The sequence below is a fragment of the Marmota monax genome, unplaced genomic scaffold (genome assembly GCF_021218885.2).
Source record: "Marmota monax isolate L192 unplaced genomic scaffold, Marmota_monax_Labrador192_F-V1.1 WCK01_AAM20220418_F8-fsc00197, whole genome shotgun sequence".
NCBI lineage: Eukaryota > Metazoa > Chordata > Mammalia > Rodentia > Sciuridae > Marmota > Marmota monax.
Window position 1 is genome coordinate 2,468,688 of NW_026694815.1, and position 20,004 is coordinate 2,488,691.

Consider the following 20,004-nt stretch of genomic DNA (forward strand, 5'->3'; position numbering starts at 1 on the left):
TCTCAACACAGGTATTCTGACAGACAAAGCTAGGGTGTTTGCCATCATACCATGACTACCTTGGTGGGTTATACTAGGAATAATATAATAATTGTAGTAAAATTTAAATACCAGATGCCACTTTCCTAAGTACCTTACATAGATAGTTAAGCTTTTCTAATCCTCAAGACAGTCATTATAAGGAAGGCACTAGTATTATTGTCACGTTTTTACTATGGAAACCAGTACCAAGAGAGGTGAAATAGCTTGTCTGAGGTCTACCAGCAGGTCCATCATGAGGCTGGGACTGAGCTTGTGCTCTTCACTATGGCCTCTTAATCTCAGATGTCTTATTTTTCATAATTCTAACACAAATCAAAGTACTATTTGACTCACATGTACCATCAGCTTGACGGTTATGCTATCACTTAGAATTGTACTATCCCAATATAGTAGTAGCCATCCAGTCACATGTGGCTACTGAGCACTGGAAATGGGGCAGATCTGGGTTGAACTATGCTGGAAGCATAAAATAAAAATCAAGTTTTAGACTTCATACAGAAAAAGCATACAAAATACCTCATTAATAGTTTTATATGCAGATGTGTGTTGAAATGACAACATTTTCAGTATATTACGTTAAATAAAATATGTTATTAAAATTAAATTGCCTCTTTCTTCCCACTCCTTTCAATATGGCTACCAAGAAATTTAAAATAACAAATGTCTGTACTTGTGGCTTACACTATACTTCCATGGAGAGTGCTAATTTAGTTTGCTCAAGGAAGTTTATTCTGATCAGAAAGCTTCAAACCTTTTTGCACATGTACCTCTAAAATAAACTGCAAAACATCTCCCTACACACTCTGGGATCAAGCATCTTGATAAAGTTGGGGGTGTGGCAAAGGGTGATTTCTTTCGAAAGGTGGCAAAAGGGCAATTAGGAACAGGATGTGGGAAAGCCTGGCTGGCTTACGCCTGGACATGCAGAGCCTTCTATGGCAGGTCACATCGTTTTAGGAAGACGGGTACAGGGCACAGATGTTGATCTAGGAGCCAATCCCCATATAGCAACATACCATGGCACACCTCAGAAAGCTTCCTGTGAGTTCATAGGAGCACAGACACAATTTGAAGACAAAGAGCTGACTCTGATGCAAAGGCCAACTGCCAGCTCCTAGTTAAAACTGAGCCCTGTTGTTCTTGCCCCAGCCCAGCAGATTTGTCCTCTAGTGACACTGCCCAGCAATACTGCACAGGCCCTCCAAGTGGCAGGCTCGCCTCTGCCTATGCACATTGCTAAAAGACACAGCCCAGCAGGAAGCGTGGCAAATTCCAGCACCCTCTGTGAGCTCTTGCCACTCCCTGGGCGCCTGCTGCTTGGCCTTTCTTTCCACTTTGGGCCATGACCCAAAGTGTTCAACTTAATCCTAAAATACACACATTCCACCCTGTGAAACTGCAGAGCTCAATTGATTCCTTTAAACCTTCCACAGATAATATTCTCCTGCAGTCTTTTTCACTAAAAAGGACAAACTTTCAGTTTGTTATTATAGGGCTCTGGGCTGGTTAGCATTCTTGTTTATTCCAAAAAGCCCAGGGAGCCTGAGAAATATCTTGGCATCCAAACTCTGAAGCTCAGCCCAAGAACAAACGATCCTTTTCACCTTCTCTTCCCACAAGGCACAGAAATGACAGCAAGTTTAAAAATAAAGATACCAGGCTTTCCAGTTAACTTGGAGATGGCCTGTGCCTAAAGCAAGAGAGGAATCCACAGCTCAGGAAACAAGGCCCTACAATATCCAGGAGAGAGGATTCTCCAGCACTCCCTTGTTCATTTAGCTCACATGGCCAAGGGACAGGCGGCTTGGCTCTTGCCACATCAGTTTCCTTTCTTTTCACACTAAGAATGGATCCTTGTGTAACATTTCTTTTTTCAGGAACACTCAAATTGCACACACTTGTAAAATAACCCACCAGGTTTTCAGGCCAGATGACAAGTGAGAGGGTGTCTTCCCCTAATGGTCAGTGGCAGTGTTCAAGGCAAACAGCTCTGCAGATGATTAACACACCTGACAGATGGGGGTACACTTGAGACTGAAACGATTAGTGCCTGAGTTTTTAAATATAAAACTGTTGGGTTTGTTTGGATAAACTCAGGATAAGGCAGAAATACTGATTTGTTCACTCTTGTTGCCAAACCCAAACCAATATTTACAAACCATTTTGCTGAACAAAGTTCATTTCAGCTGACATCAGAGGCATATGCCACAAATTACAGAGAACTGTACTTACTAGCTGGGAGTTTAATGACAGGTCTAGTGATATTTGTTTTATATAACAGGGTAACTATATCCCATAAACATATATAAACCATAATGGAAAAAGATGTATAATTTTAGAACCTGAGAAATATGAAATTTACCTGAAGGAAATACAGCCTTGTCTGGTCTTACTTGGGTGTTACTTACACCAATCTCATTTCTTCCTATTATAGCTGCTGGGTAATGTCAGTGAGGACATAAAGAAAGGCTCCATTTTAACCCCAATGGGAATGGTCTCTCCTGCACCCTAAGACCTAAAGTAGACATGTGCATGTCCCCTCCCCCCCATATGTACTACCCTGACATATGGCTGAGTTCTGCTGATCTTTGATTTATCTCTTTCCCATTTTGGAGTCAAGAAGCCAAGACCAAGGAGATAGTCTTCAAAGAACTGGCAAAATGATAACAATCTCCCTTCAGTGAATATCCTAGTAAGAGAAACCTTTAGAAAAGGACTTAATTATGGCCTGCAATGTGGAAATGTTTAGTCATGCCTGCTTTGTAGTCTCCTTCTTTTACTTAGAGCCCACCATGGCAACACAGGATAAACTTCTGAGCTCTGAAGTGAATTGTATTCAACTTATTAATGCCAGCAGCACATTCCTCCCTACCCAAGTCACCCAACACAGACCCTCTTTATAGAGAATTTGCATCAACTAGAAAGATCTGTGTACAAGCTTCTCCATAGGATAATGACAAGGTTAAAGCTTATTCTTCAAAATATTTCTAACTTTGTTGATATTTTCTGGAATTTGTATATAATTAATAATGCCATGAAAGTCATTTTCATACAGTTTTATATTAGAAAGACTGTGACAATAGTATAAAATGCCTAGGAGGTGCAATCAAGCGTAAATTCTGTGCACCTGTGTTAGCATTGCTTGAATTAGCACGGACAATAGTAAACATGCCTATGTGTGTGCATGTGTATCTAATAAACATGTGTGTGCTTACACACATAAAAAAATATGAATACTAATTCCTACTAGCATAAAGAAAATCAAACAGCAGGTTCACATGAGGAATGCCGTTAGCATTTATTTGCTCCATGTGTGAACTTTGTATCTAAAGACAAATTTACAGTATAAGGTGGCAACCTGTACTACCTTAGGGTTAATGGATGTTAAGAACAGTAAGACATGAATATTTACTGCTGGTATACATAAAATTTTGCAGCAAACAAAAAATATGTGTGGCCATTTACAGTACTTCTACCACATGTAAGTAAAGGCGCACGGGCTTTCCCTTCACTGAGTCCACATGGTAGATGCAATTGTCTCAATTGACGGAGGAGGAAAGGGCTCAGATGCAACAGGCACAGCAAGTATATTATAACAGGTATCTAGTTTCCTGCACACCACGTTATGTATTATTTTCACTAGAAAAAGAAAACAATTAAAAGCTCAATACACAAACTGAGCCAGGAACAGGAACTAAATAGAAGGCAGGACTTAAGGACAATAAATCTAAATAGGAAACTTAAAAGAAAGTGGAAACAGGAGTTTAGACTGGGAGGAGACCGGGTGTTGAAAGGCTCGGAAGCCTGGGATGGATATCAGATTTTAGTAGGAGGCCCTGGAGAGGAGGCTAAGAATCATGTAAGATAAAGATGCTGGCAGCAAATACTGAAGTGTGAGAAAAGCAGCAGAGGATGTGGGAGGTGGGACTCATTCCAGCTGAAAAAGCTCCCAGGGCCAACACTTTCATCAAACTTGAGACCCTGTTGTCACTGGCAAGCAAATATTGAACAGCCAACCCCAAATTGCAGCTTTATGGAAAAACAGTTCATCTTGCCACTAAAATTAGCCACTTTCTTCTATAAGCACTCCTTTTGTAAATGTCCTAGTTACCCAAAAACTTGCAATCATGATTAACAAGATAAAGAACAATAATTCTGAGGGTGGGAAATTTTACATTAATCTTTGAATTGTCTCCATGAATCTCAAAAGAAAGCATAATGTGGATTTAAAAAAAAATAGCCTCTATTCTCTCATTAAATCATTTTGGTTGCTCTTGTCCTCTCCTTTGATAACATTGCCTGGAAATGAAGTCTTTGGCTTTGACATCCAGTTACAACATCCAGCCATGACTTACTCAGGACAGTCCATGCAGAGATCACTACTAAAGCAAGCATGATCTTTCCTTCCTATCATGACTTTTTGCCTTTTATCAAAATTGGCTACTTCTTTGTGTATTAAGGAATAAAGCATTTGTCTATCCAACGCCCAGCATATCGACCACTCTCAATTACTGTTTAATGAATGATGAATGTCTGAGATAAATGTGGTAGCTCATTTTTATTAGGTACTTACTATAATCAGAAATTAGGCCTGAAGCTCTTTATATATTATCTACCATGCAGGGTTTATTTACTCCCAATTTTCAGATTGGAAAGAGTTGCTTAAGGAAATTTACTAAATCATCCATGGATGATTCATAGCACATATATCTACAAAGAGCAAGCTTGTCCCCTATGCCTCAGCACTTAAGATACTGAGCTTACTCTCTCGATTGGTAACATTCAGGGCTCCTGCAGCCAAATTCTAAATCCTCATCCAATAGCACACAGAAGCCAAGTACACATTCTTGATCCATTTCTTTTCTCCAAATGACCATGCAATAATAACAAGTAAATCCTGACTAGATAGATCTATTGGCCCAGTAGAGGACTCATTACAAAGCCTGACAACTACTATTTCTATGTGAAGTCTTCTAATTCTACTTTAAGGAGACTAGGGTTTTTCATGTAGAAATGAAGCCATGGTGCTAAATTCTGATGAGAAATACCCAGATTTTCAGGACATTATTGGTTGTCCCATCTAATAGCTTAGTAATCAGAGAATTAATAATGGCAAAATATCATGGAGAACTAAAAAAGAAAGAAACTTATTGACTTTATTAATTCATATCTAGTAAAACTTCCAAGCATAAATTTATAGACAATGTAATAGGAAATACTTAATTTAAACTGAAAAACTTAAATTATAAATATCTATGAAGGGTAGAAATCTTCCATTTCATCAAGGCTGAGTTAGCCATCACCAATAAAGACATAAGTAAGGAAGAAAGTATAAAAAAGAAAGGACTTTTGAACCTATGGAGCAGTTCTCTGAGCAGAGAGAAATATTTCATGGAAACCTTGGAGCTGTGTGTTAGGGACTATTCCCGTGTAGACCATGGCCCCAAGGCAACCTGGCAGAAAGACCAGCGCAGGAATCAATTATATGACCATTATACCCACCAAGATGGGCCTCTCATGATATACTCCAGGTAGTATCACCAAGATGGTGTATTCCCATGAAAAACTCTGAATAATACCCACCAAGATAGGCATCCTTTGATAAACTCCAAGTAATACCTACCAACATGGTGCCTCCTATGATGTACTCCAAGAAATACCCACCGAGAGGGTTCCTCTCATGATATACTTTAAGGTCTCTGCCCCTTTAACCATTCTTTCTACACCTAATATAGATTCTGATGAGTAAAGTCTAAGAAACTTCACAAAGAAAAACAGATTATTATATGATCTCTAGAGACACCTGATTTTGCCAAAAAACATTCTCCACTGTTAATACACACAATTTCAGAAAATATTACCAAATAAAGGGGGAGGTTACATTTTGGGGCCTCCTATAAAAGACTTCAATATTTTATATGGAATCAGCCTGGCCCCCTTTCAAATAGCACCTCACTGCAGTATGGCCCAAAATGCCCAAATGACACTGGGCCTTTGTTGCACATGCTCTGGGCCCATTTCCATCTGGTCTGTTGTCAGGCTAACATCTGTAACTCTGTAAAATAACTTACTGATACAATGCCCACAGGCCTGACATGTTTATTAAATCATTTTTTATGGACTTGCACTGAATGGATACAGACCACACTGTGAGGCAAGCACCTACATGACTCTGAAAATCATGCTGTATTTTGAATAGAAAAATTATGAAAATTTACTGATAGGAAGGACCTATCAAATACTTGCCAGACTGAATTCATCATCAACCTATCCATTTTATCCAGTGCTTATTTTTAATTCTTTTTTTTTTTTTCCTGTGGTGCTGGAGAGTGAACCCAAGGCCTTGTGCATGCAAGGGAAACATTCTACCAACTGAGCTTTTTTTCCCCCAGCCTTCCAGTGCTTATATTTATTTTTATTTTTAAAAATATTTTTTAGCCCAAAATGCCCAACAGACACTGGGCATGATAAACACAATACCTCTATTTTATTTATTTATTTTTATGTGATGCTGAGGATCAAACCCAATGCCTAAACATGTGCCAGGCAAGCGCTCTACCACTGAGCTACAACCCCAGCCCACCATACTTATTTTTAAATACATTATTGCTTCCCAAGAGAAAGCATTTGCTCCTCATATTGAAAAGTACTTGGTAGTTTGCAAGGAATCATTTTAATATGTCTGAATTAAATAGAGAAAACATATTACTGATGTTGCTTTACACATACAGGAAATGAGAAGTATTAGTCTTACTTGAGGTCTAAAGCAAGAACCTAAACCTAGGTCTTTTCATACTTAGGCCTCACCCACTCCCCAGGGAGGCAGTAAAGCTGAGTGGCTAAGAGTGTGGTGATTGAACTCACACTAATGAGGTAATAATCTCAGTTCTATCACTTATTATTGTGAGCTGACACTGGTACTTAGCCTCTGTGCCTCAATTTCCTCATCTATAAAAGAGAATAAGAGCAGCCATCACATGATCTCACAAGGCTCAACTGAATAAACTTTTAAAATTTGGGTGTTGAGTACACAGTAATCCTTTGAAAAATGTTTTGTCATCATTACTGTGTGTGGTGGTTTCCTGTGAGCCTATCTAATATCAGAACCACAAAACAAGGATCACTGTAACATGACAGAAGGTACAAGGTTCAAATCCTGCTTTGTTATGTAATAATGGGAAAGATTTTTTTTTTTAAATGTCTTAATTCCAACTGAAATAGACCAGGAGAGGCACTGCTACAGGCCTTGAAGAAGCAAACTGTCACGTGTGACCAGCTTATGTAGAAGTCTGTGTGGCAGAGCTGTGGCAGCCTCCGGACCTGGGAGTGGCCTCCAGCCAATAAAATGTGGGGCCTTCAGCTGATTCTGCCAAGAGCATGAATGAGCTCGGAAGCAGCTCCTTCCCCCATCCGAGCCTCCTGAGGAGAACACAGCCCAGCTGATGCTGACTGCAGCCTCCTCCAGCCCCCAGAAGGGGGTCTCCAGGTTCCCACTTACACATGACACATGTTTAGGGTCCTAACCCACAGAATCTGTGAGATAACAAATGTGTATCATTAAAAAAAAAAAAAAAAAAACCCAGAGCAAATATTCTATAAATGAGAGGATAGAAAATATCACCCTTCATTCTCCTGTGCTAACCCAGTGATATTCTGGACATTCTCCTAGCCTTACTTCATACATATGACTTACTGTAGTGAACAGAAGTACATATAAAATCCACAGCCTAAATTTTTAACTTATATTATACCCATTCTCCTGTATTAGTACACATATTATTCATATTTATTATTTTTAACAGATGCCAAATCTTCTATCAAGAAGGTAGAGCAAAATTATTTAAGCAGACAACTGCTGTTGCTTCAACTATACTACTATTATAAATAAAACTCTACTGTCAATACTTGCATGTCTGTGTGTTTACTTTTTAAACTCTGTTTTGGATTAGTCCCTAAAAGGAGGCAATCAGGAAAAAAAAAATATACATCTCTAAAGAAAACATGTCTCTCTAAGCCAACTTTTAAATGATACCAGAAATAAAGTGCTAATTTCATCACATTCTTTTTAGTACTAGATACTTTAAATTTTTTAAAAAGGTAAAAAAAAAAGTGGTACTTTGCTCTAATAACTAAAGAACATTTCTTTTGTTTCTAGAGCAAATTTACATACACATTTTACATGACTATTTGTTTCAACTTACTGCTTCCTCTTAAAAATTATCTATGCTTAACCTTTCTAAGAGACTGTCTTTATCTATAAAGTACAGATAATATGCACTATACACTATTGCTGTGAAAATCAAACACAATTATTACCTAAGTAAAAATATTTATGAAGCCTGGTTCATAGAAGTTGCTCAATTTTTAGTTAAATAAATAAATCAACAGATAAGTGGTCAGCTGCGAAGAGCTACACAACAGCAATATCAATTTCAGATTTGTGTGGAACTTAGGCCCCAAACTACTAATGAGGAGATAGTGAAATTTTCTAGGTTGCATCTAAAAGATGTCATGTTGATTGAAAAAGGTGGACAATGTCCTTCCCATGCCTTTCCCATAAGCATCCACCTACCCTATAGGTAGAGGACAGGAAGAGCCGTTACAGTGTGGCACCACCTCACCAAGTGGAGATGTGAAAACAGTTCTGTGCACACCTCTCTATGCCCCTCTCCGTTTCCCTCCCCAACACTGAGGATTCCTTAGAGGGAAAACTCCACCTCTGATGATAACAATATCCTCAGTTTCAGTACCAAAGACAATACCAGATGTCCTCCTATCACTGGAGAGGAAAACCATCCTATATGTGATCGAAAGAGAAACTACTATGAAAAACATTTAATAAGTTACAAATTGCTATGAAAGGCATCATTGTATCTCCTTAGTGGGTGGGAATACCACAAAAGTAGTTTAGTTTAGAACTTATAAATCTAAGTTAAATTAGCTCTATTATAAACCTATACGGGATGTGAACTTGGTCCTAGATTTCTGTTCCTGATGAAATATCTCACAGTTCTTACAAACAGAACTGTTTGCAGCCAGAATGCAAATAATTTTACTTTTCTATTGTCCAGAATCTATTCTGAGAATATCCACAACAGGTTTGACAAAATTGAAGAAAATAAGTAAACATCATGAGTGAAATGCATTCTTCCTGTGGACCAGGCGCATCAGTGTAAACCATCCCGTCTCTTTGATGCCAAGAACAGCTGTTTGAAGAAGAAACCTCCTCTTCCTCAGGTGGCTCTGATTGCATCACTTCATCATCAGCTGAGCCTCCACAAGTGGTTTATAATTTACTCAGTAAAAACAGATAGTCAAACATTGGTCAAGTCACCTGAATGGCATCCAGAAAGTTGTCCTTGCTTACAGCCACTGCACGTAGCTGGAAAAGTTATGTACAAATACCATGAGCCCTTATGAAAAGGAGAGCTGCCTCCAGAATGTGGTCAGTTTGCTTGTCCTTTAGAAAAAAACAGTCAGTCAGACCATAGGGATAAGCACTGAGAAACCAAATAAATGCCAATTTGAAAACTGAAGTCAATTTTATATGTTATAAGCATTTCTGTGTGCAACTTTTTGCGTAGAAGATGTTCTCAAAAGCCAATTTAGAAAGTACTAAATGAAAAATGTAAAACTTTTCAACATAAAGGGTTTTTATGAGTCTAACAATGATGAGTGTTCTTCATACTGAAGTTTCTATAAAGATTGCCCCTTCTATAACAGTATCAAGCTAGCTCAATTTTTCAAGGGGTAAAAAGCTTACATCAAAGATAGCCAGACTTCTCATTAAAATCTCTAGAAGTGTAAGAAGCTCAAATAATCATACCCAGAGTATTGCCATTGTGACCTAAGAGACTGCAGATTACGTGAAGAACCAGATGGAGGTAATTCTAGGACTGTGATTTTTCTTTCTTTCTTTTTTTTTTTTCAGTTGAAGGGAAGGATTAATTCTAAACATTCAAATGCCCAAATTTTCTTTCCAGCGCCATGGATGGAACCCAGGGCTTTGCACACACTAGGCAAGTGTCCTACCACTGAGTTATACCCCCAGACCTCAAATGCTCAATTTTAAAGTGTTTGCAATCACAGCATCAAACTGTTGCAATAATAAAGGCCCACAGAAATTACTAACCCAATCCCCCCATTTTACAGCAAGTAACAGAGCCCCAACTAAATTAACTGATGTGCTCAAAGTTTCATAATTACTGATATAAACTAGAGAGGCCAGAAAAGAGAATGGACATTTGGTCTGTCTGAGACGCTCAAGATCCCCCAGCCTCACTACGCCCTGCCCTTCTAATTATATGGAGAACTACATAAGTAACTGAAAGCAAGTGTGCATTTCTAGAAAAAACAAATCAGTACCTTCTTTATCCATCTACACCCCAGGCTCCACATTTCCTACTGCGAGAGCCCACTTTCCTAGCACTCAGCTGTGCTCACCAGAAGGACACACATAGCATTTAGAGGCAAGGCAAAAGCCATGGCTTTTGAGTCCTCCTCTTCCTCTTCTTAGTTGGTTCTGGTGTCAGAAATGATGGACAATGGCAATAGATTCTTCCATGGGTCTTTATGATCACAAGGGGCGTAAGACAGGATCCAGTTTTGCTTGAAATGCACATTTTCTGCTGATCAGTTATGGCTGTATGAATAACTGTTTTATGTGTCATCTATTTCATTTCCTCTCCACAAAAGCATGCAGAGTGTGTGTGCAAGTTTTGCTACATGTGCTAGTGTTGGAGGGTGGTATATATGTGTGTATTGCAGCAGTTGCTGCCATTCAGAAATGAGTTCAAGGACTTCCAATACCCGCCCTTCTAAAGGCCACTCAGCAAGTGAGAGATACAGTTTATTAACCTGATTTCCACACAAAAACAGCAATTAAAGAATTGATTTAAATGTAGCATCATTTTCTCTAAAGGTCCTTGAATGTGGGTCTGACTAATGTGGGGAAGAAAAAAAAAAATCCCTGTGCACTTTTATCTTAGATGTTGAGTGCCACTGAAGTGTCCCTGACTGCTAATCAAGTGACAAAACCACTTCACAGTAATAGTTAAAGGAAAAAAGAGACTATTGAATGTTTCAAGAATCACAGCAACATGATACTTTTCCAAGCTTATGACACCTATGTAAACAGCATCATTGTGGGAAAAAAAAGTTTAAAATCAAAAGACTATCTAATTTCATTCTGGAATCAAGATATTTAATTTTTTTTTAAATGCTGTACATAGGGAAATGGATTACCTTCCAGCATTTTCTGCAGACTGTTCCTCATGACATGGATGTTCTCTATCCCGATAAACTGAAACTTGATATTGGAATAATTGTCTTCATTCTCATAGCCTTTCCCTGCAGCACGATTTGCCATTGCATTAAGCTGCAGTGGTCAGCAAAACAAAATAGTTATCAATTATATTCAGGCCACGAAACAACCAAAACATTTTACAGATATTCATAAAAACATTCAAAATCATGTGCAGAAACATAATATGATATAAATCACTGGGACACTCTACTGAGCTATGTAGTTCCAGGGACTCACAATGAGCTTTTATTTCAACAGCATGAATTTGTTGGCATGCACAACATTTTCTTAGCTGGGAAGCATTCTATAGATAAACCCTCCTTGAGATGCCTCTTGCAGTTTACTGTCAGAGGTGCCAAACTGAATGTGGAATTCTGTGATGGAGCCAAGTTGTTCCGATTTAATAACATATCTTACAACCTGCAGATTGGCAGAATATCAGCAGATACAGCTGTCAACATAATGCTCTATAAGTTACATTATGGTACCTTCCAATATGATACTGCAATAAACATGTTATCAAATGTCACATTCATTCTAATTTGCCAACAAGGATCCCCCAGATACCCAACTAAACCTTGAGCAGGAATCACTGAATAAAGTGAAAAGAGGAATGCAGACACTTGCCAGCCACTATCTAAATCCAGGCACCTAATAAATGGGCTTTTCTCCCCTTTGTCACTTTCATTATCATAATTTTGCACACGAGAAGTTAGAGGTTTCTTAGTTCAAACTGATAATGGATTCTGAAGAAATTTATTAAGTCCAAAATCTCTCTGCCTAAGCTCTATGTAGTAAAATGAAGAAGGGGACAAGTCCTGCCTTGTCCTGGGAAATGCATCCATTTCTAGATGGACATGCGTCTGCTAATACTCCACTGTTGCTGTTGGCCTAAGCAGACTGTGACATCTTCAGAAACATTTTCACTGACTCTTCTGCTCACCCCACAAAGGGCAGCAGGGATAGCCCAGGGAGAGAACCTATGCCAAGATCACACTATCACAAAAAAATGATCACTTTTAAGAGCATGATGCAAAGCAATACTTTCAAAAAAGTAAATTAAGTTAAAAACACATATATTCTTTGACCCAGATCTCCTACTTCTGATAATCTGACAAAATTTCAAAAGTACCAGCACATAATGACAATGTTTAAGAATGTTTATTATAATATTTTTATTATAGTGAAAGACTTAAAACCCATTAATTCCTCAATAGAGCAATGACTGGATAAATTACAGTTTACTTTTACCCTAGACTACTATCAGGTGTCAAGAAGGATACATGTTTGTGTGTGTATATATATATATATATATATATATATATATATGTGTGTGTGTGTGTGTGTGTGTGTGTAAGTGTGTGTGAGAGGGTGTAATTCATATAATTATCCATTTCTAATAAAAGCAAATTTACAGATATGCATTTATGTTTATGCATATTTATTAAGCAAAATAGAATATATGGAAGAATATGCTGATCTGGCAACCATTATAGCACAAAGACAGAGGGTGGCAAGTGGCAGGGAAACACCATTTATAAACCTTAGATACTCCTGTATTCCTTCACTATTACAAAGAACATACATTAACTTTGTAATTTAAATAACAAATATAAATGTATCAAAGTTTAAAAATAAAACAGCGAAGGTAAGCCACTGCCATAGAGGTTCCCAGGCTCCCATTTCCTTTTTTTTTTTTTTGGTATGGGGATTGAACCCAGGGGTGCTTAACCACTGGACCACACCTCCAGCCCATTTTATATTTTATTTAGAGATAGGGTCTTTCTAAGTTGCTTAGAGCCTCAACAAGTTGCTAAGGCTGCTTTGAACTCATGAACTTCCTGCCTCAGCCTCCTGAGCCTCTGGAATTACAGGTATGTGCTACCATGCCAGACCCAGGGACTCCCATCTCAATGGCAGCCTGGCTCCATGATTCAGTTCATGTGGCATCAGTTCATTGGGGGAATGTCAGTACCTTGGGGCACTGTTCCCTGTCTAAAAAGTCACCTTTCCCCTAATAAAACAGGCTTTAGACTTAATCAAGGAAACACCTTAATCATATATCTTAAAGACAACTTATGTTTATTTTTTTTAATTTTAAATATTTTAAGGGAATTTTTTTTAAAAAATTACTTATAGGCATGTTCTTCTAAAACTATGCATTATAAAATGTCACTGCTTTATATAAGCATTTTTCAGAGGTTTATCCCTTACAACAAGCTTCATAAAACAGAACAAGTTAATAAGATACTTGCAAGTATCCTTATGTTACATGAACCTTGTGTTTATCCTGTTTCTTGAATAATTCAAGTTAAGCCTGCTCAACACATACCACAGAGACACTCTTTCAAAAAAGTGAAATAAAATACTATTGCTATTATTTTAATCTATAATTGATTCCATGTTCACATTTTTTTAATATTTATTTTTTAGTTATAGTTGGACACAATACTTTTATGTCACTTATTTATTTTTTTATGTGGTGCTGAGGATCGAATCCAAGGTCTCACATGTGCAAGGTGAGCGCTCTACCTCTGAGCCACAACCCCAGCCCCTCCATGTTTTTAAACCATCAATTATAGATGGTGGGAGAATTGATTGGTAGTCTTCCTTAAAAACAAAGGAGCAAACACAGGGAAATCTTGGGAGCAAGTGTGTATTTCACATAATGAACAGAAGGTGGCAATATTTAATCTACCATCCCAAGTGTAATTTTTGTCAGGAGTTTCACCTACTTACAGGATCTATAACCATAATGTGACAAAAGCTGAAACCCCAAAGCAGGAAACGCAGTTTTACAATTTGAAAATATTCAAAAAGTTACCCTAGTATTTATATATATATGTATATGGAAAATATGCTGTTTGATGATAACAGCATAAAGGGTGCAGAGAAGCTCATAAATCAAACAAAAGAAACTTGGTTGTTTCTCAATGAACTGTGTGCCAGGCACTGAGTACAATGATAAGATGCACAAGAATCTACTTCTGCTGTCCCGAGCTTACAATTGCGATGGAAAGGAGAGCACAGAGTATCAAAAGATAACAGACAATCCCCCGAGTGAACGGCAGAGACAGCGACACGGCAGGAGTTGGAGTCCAGAGCAACCCAGTGTGGGCTACTGTTTCATGAGAGTGGAAGCTCAGGCTGGACTTCAAGCACAGAGGAGGACCCTCAAGATGAAGCAAGAGGAGAAGAGGTACAGGGACAGGGGCAGGTCAGTATCAGTGAGCCATCCATTCCGAGTGGAGCAGAAGTTCATCTATGGCAGCAGAAGCAAGAGAGGAAGCTCAAAAGCATTTAGGGTACTCTGCAAATAGACTCACTTAAGAAATTTAAATTTTTAACTGAGATAGCAGAGAATGACTGAGGAATTTCTTAGCGTGCTTAAATAGAAAAAAAAAATGAGATTTATTTAGTGTCCACAACAGAGAATATCCACCAGAATGAGAAGAGTGGAGCAGGCAGGCACCGAAACATTCAGTGGTGAATGAGAGGAGGGGTAGAGAACATAAGCCCCATGGAGACCTGTCAGGCTCACTGATGGTCATATTCCTGCACCACATTTAGGGCCATACCCCTACTACACAGAACGGGAACTTCATGAAGACTGACTGACTGACTGATTAACTGGATAAGTGATTGAATAACAGAATGAAGTAAGAGATGAGTAGACCAAGACTGTAAAGAAACAACGTCAGATTCACCCCCAACCCTCAATCAATCAAACCTCTGAAAACACAAGAGTTCATCTTGATCTCAAGTTAAAGGGCAGGCTGGTCACTATCTTAGGCTTGGAGTGTAAGATTTTAGCAGTTACATTTTATGCCTAAGTAACAACAGGTCCTCATCTGGCATAGTTGGGAAACGACAACAAACACTGATCTCATAGGAGGAGGACTGGGCCATGCCCTGGTGTTTGTCCGGTGATGGTCCTTTTCCCTTCCTCCATCCATAACTGGTTCAGTGAAGAACCTTAACTTGCAGCACAATGTGAAATTATGAGAAGATTTTATTTCTTACAACTACTGTCTCCAACTGAGCTGGTCAAAATTCCTCCTTTCCTACTTTGTAAGTAGATATCAGCTTGAGGGACATATTCAGATAGGAACCCAGGTATAATGCAAATAATCTCCCTCCCCGATTCTGGGCTGTGTGGACCAGTGAGAGCTTTGCTTTGGGACACCCTCCCTCCTCTCGCTCATCTAGGTTCTGTGTAGTGTCGGGCAGCGGTGGTGAAGAGCTCTTTGCAAAGCTAGGCAAGGTTGTGATTCTGTCTCTGTTTCCTGGATCACACTGAATGACCATCTCTGTGAATCTGCTAGGGCATGTGATGTGGGTTCTTGGAAGAGGAAGTTCACATGTCACTGACATGGAGATCCACTCTGGTGTGAGCCTGTTCCCTCAGCCTCCCTTGCCAGAAGATATCCCACAGTCACATGCAGCTAGAGACCCCCAGCAGGCAAGCTCTCTGAGGAAGGTTCTAGTAAGATAATTCATGTCCAGCTCGACTCACAGGAAATTTGCCCTAACAGAGAGCAGGAATGTGAACTGCTCCACTGCCCCCACACCCTGTCTCCCTCCCATTCTCTCTTCCTCTGCTTGCTGCCAGGATAGCCCTCAGCAAACACGATGTACATCTGATTACGAAATGAGATCCTAGATTCCCCTCTTTCTGGCAACCCTAATCTTTACAACTGAATTTCCCAAATCCAGTGAGTAGATAATGCCACTTAATCACCAATTCCAGAGAAAAAGAAAAACATCCCACGTGGCATCATGTCACGCCATAGGAAATCGTTGAGAAGGTGAAATTGGAGACCACACCCACAAAACAGTCTCTGGAGGTGCAACAAGGACAAAAGGCAGAGCACCAACTGAAGCCAGTGCCTGGCTCAGCACTTCCTCCACAGGGGCTGGTGTTCAAAGTACAGCTCAGAAACCTTTTTGCTTCTCTGGCCTTGGCCTGACTTTGGGTGAACTAATGGTTAGTTCTTCAGGTCTGAGTCTGCAGCTTTACTTTGTGTGTGCTCAGAAGTAACAATCCTCCTGAACCCTAACATGGGGATGAGGTTCCCCCGGGAAAGATTTTGTATACACACACACACAGCGAAACAAAAAAACCCACAAACCACCATGAACAGACAGGCCTGGATTTCAATCTGAATTTTGTGTGACCTTAGGTAAATCTGGACCTAAGCCCTTACCTACAAAATGAAAAATCTCCTAATTTGCAGGGTTCTCATGTTAAATGCGAAAGCACCTGGCAGTTTTTAAAAGCTCAGCAAAATCCAGAACATGAGAAGGGTATGAACAAGGTTGAGATATAATGAGTTATCCCTCGTTTTACAATCCAGCAAATGCCGCATCAACGCCTTTGCAAATTTTCCTCATGCACCAAACTCTAGCGGTAATATGTGACCTAGAGGACATAATTTTTGAGGAGATATTCAATACGTGCTTGAGGACTTCACTACCTTTGCCTCCCATGATTGTATTGTCAATAAGCAATTTAGAAGGCTTTCACCTGAACAAGCTGCTCTGGAGGCTGTCCTATGGGGCTAGCCTTGCCCAAAGGACCTGGCTCCTTCAGGCTGCCTCCAAAGCCTTTCTCTTTTTAATCAAACCTGTAAGCAACTTTAGGAAGTACCTGGTTTGCCACTGTCCACACCTTCTATGACTAACATGAACTCAGTCTCCCGGCTACCAAGGGAGCCTAACACACTCTGGAACAAAAATCAACATACACGATCTCTAAAATAATGAAAGCAGGAAGCAAACAGTTTAAAAATCATGTGAAGTGTGTGTGCAGGGATAAATACAAGAAGAGAGCCACCAATTTTCTTTAATGGATCAGTGTTGAACCACTTATCTCTTAGAGTAAACACACTAAGTGCTAAATATACCCTTCAAATCAAATCCTTTGGATTAATTTGTTTTAAATCTGGAATATGCCCGGCCCTACAGCTGCTACATTCTAGGGAAGGCTTACATAACACAGTGCAAACTTGGATCACTGGCTCTTAAATTAGCAGGTGAATCTGTCTGCCTTTATTTGAAGCTGGAAAAACAGGATAGGAAAAGGGCTTTCCAGTCTCTACTCAGTTAAAGCCCTGGTCTTCAGTATGTGTGTTGAAGAAGCAGGCATTCATTCATTCATCCTCTGTAACTACTAGGAAATTCAGAAGACCTCCACTTTACTTAGGGAAGGCAGTCAGCATTTGCAGGAAGGGGTTAAAGCGTGAGTCAGAGAGAAGGTCACAAACTGAAGGAGAACAGTACAAGTCAGAGATTTTTCTGGCAACTATCAAGTGAAAATCGTTAAGCTGAAAAGCTATTTTTTGTTTCTAGTTTGAAGCTTTTGCCTATGTGTTGTGCTTTGAGAGTGTATCTAAAAAGAAGGGATCTGGATGTGTAATCTACTAGAATGTGACTATGACCTGGCCGTAGCATGTTTCATGGCTGGTTTCCACGATTGATTTGCTGATCTGACATCTGAGAACAACTCCACCCTTACTACTCCACACGGCTATTCCATAGCACACTCTGATCAGAAACAGAATGGACTGTTCTGAGGCCAAGGGCCTGAGGAGAACACTGACATTACATGAGGAAAACATTACATTAAGTGATGGAGGAAATGAATCACAATATTTTTTAAAATGAGGCTCAGAGAAGCAGTGAAAATTACCAGGGTCTGAGTATCCACAAAAAGATCACATCCCATTCTCATTTTTTTTTCTCAAATTTCCACTGAGTACAGACTATCTATAAATACTTATTTTTGATAATGTATGTTTCGAGTGACTGAAGATGTGGGTCCTATTTTTCTGTTCTTTTTTTGATGCTCTTTTTATTTTCTTGTGTTCCCCACCACCGCCAGCTGGTACTAGGGATTGAACCCATGGCTTTGTGGGTACTAAGCAAATATTCTCCACTGAGCTATACTCAGCCCCTTTATGTTCATTTCTTAACAATTCACTGACTTATAATTCACATGCCATTCAATTCACCCATTGAAAGTGCAACTCAATGGCGTTTGGTATAGTCACATAGTTGTGCAACCATCACCATAATCTAATTTTAGAATATTTCCATCACCTCAAAGAACAATCTTCTTCACATTAGCAGTTGCCCTCCTCACATACCATTTCCTCCCATCCCCCCAGCCAAGGCAATAATCAGTTTATTTTCTATCACTGTGAATTCCCTGGGACATTTTATATAAATGGAACCTCCCAGTTGGGTGTCCTTTGGCATAGACTTCTTTCACTTAACAGCATTTTCAAGGTTCATCATATTGCAGTGTATCACCCCTTTTATAGCTGAATAATATTCCACTGAATGGATATACCACATTTTATAAATCCATTCTCAGTGGATTTATATTTTAGTGAATATTTATTTATTTCCACTTTTTGGGGGGTCTTATTAATAATGAATAAACATTCAAATACTAGTTTTATGTGGACATGTTTTTGTTTCTCTTAGGTATATATCTAGGAATGGAATTGCTGGTCACATTGTAATTCTATAACATTGAAGGTCCTTATGCTCTTTAAGCCTTTTTATGATGAAAAGAACTCCAACATAATTTTTTTTTCCTAATTTAAAAAGTAATTTAAAAAGTAAAAAATTCTTAACATTCACCTCTCACCAACTACAGGTTTTGATATACACTTCCTCCCTCAGTTTTTTTATTTCCCAGTGGGATTATATTACACATCGTTCCTGCATCCTACTCTTGTTTAATGGTACCTGTTAGACTCCTTTCCTTTCCATACCCACATGGAGAGAAAGAGCTGCATGTGTATCTTCACTCTCATCAGTCATAGGTCCAGATGTATTTCATTATTGGATAGAAACTACAATGGGAAATATATCGAATAAAGGACATTTCATTCTGTCATCTCACTCCATGCAATACATTCACTGTACTTAGAGGTGATTCGTTTCTTTGTTTTCACTGGCATATCCCTCTGGGGACTCCGTTTTTTGACTGATTTTTTAAAAACTGGGTCTAAGGAGCTTAACTGGAAAACTGTACTGTACTCAGTTCTGTGCTTTTAAAAAAGTGAAGTTGAATGGGAGGGAAGTGAAAGATCACCTTGGCCTGCCCCTAGCTCTGTTATTTCCTACTGGAAGTTTCATCAAACTAGAAGATTAATACATAGGTAATTAAAAAATAACATTTTTCTAACAGACAAGTAAAAAGTTCTCTACCTCTCCAAAGCCTCCTTTCTCCATGGAATTTTAATAGCTTGCTATTTATCCTTCCAGATCTTACTCTATATACTTTTACATATGTACAGGTTTTTTACATAAATATAATAGTATACATATTATTTTGTGACCTTTTTAAACTTAACATTATATTTTGTAGCTCTTTCCAAATCATAGGTATAGATCACCACAAGTAGAATCTGAAAGCATGTATCTGAATGCCTCACAAAAATTGAACTGCTGGAGCTCCACAGTAAACTTCATATTGTCAGAGCAGAAAGAGGTGTTTTAGGAAAAAATCAAATGGTCCCTGGGTGTATTTAGGAGGGCAATTTCTAAAACTGAGCCAGCCTCATTTAATGTGCTCACAAAGCTAGGAGCAGGGGAAACAGAAAATGTGCTTGACACAGTCAGCCCTTCAGGAGCTTAGGCCC

The 20,004-nt window shown here is 38.9% G+C and overlaps 1 protein-coding gene across 1 annotated transcript in view; it reads right to left on the reverse strand.

Annotated features, from left to right (window-relative positions):
* Mtmr7 (myotubularin related protein 7) overlaps positions 1 to 20,004 on the reverse strand; it is a 92,964-nt gene that overhangs the window by 25,135 nt on the left and 47,825 nt on the right. The window contains exon 7 of the mRNA XM_046425982.2: positions 11,287 to 11,419. Coding sequence (XP_046281938.2) covers positions 11,287 to 11,419 — 133 coding nt within the window. The remainder of the gene's footprint in view (positions 1 to 11,286; positions 11,420 to 20,004) is intronic.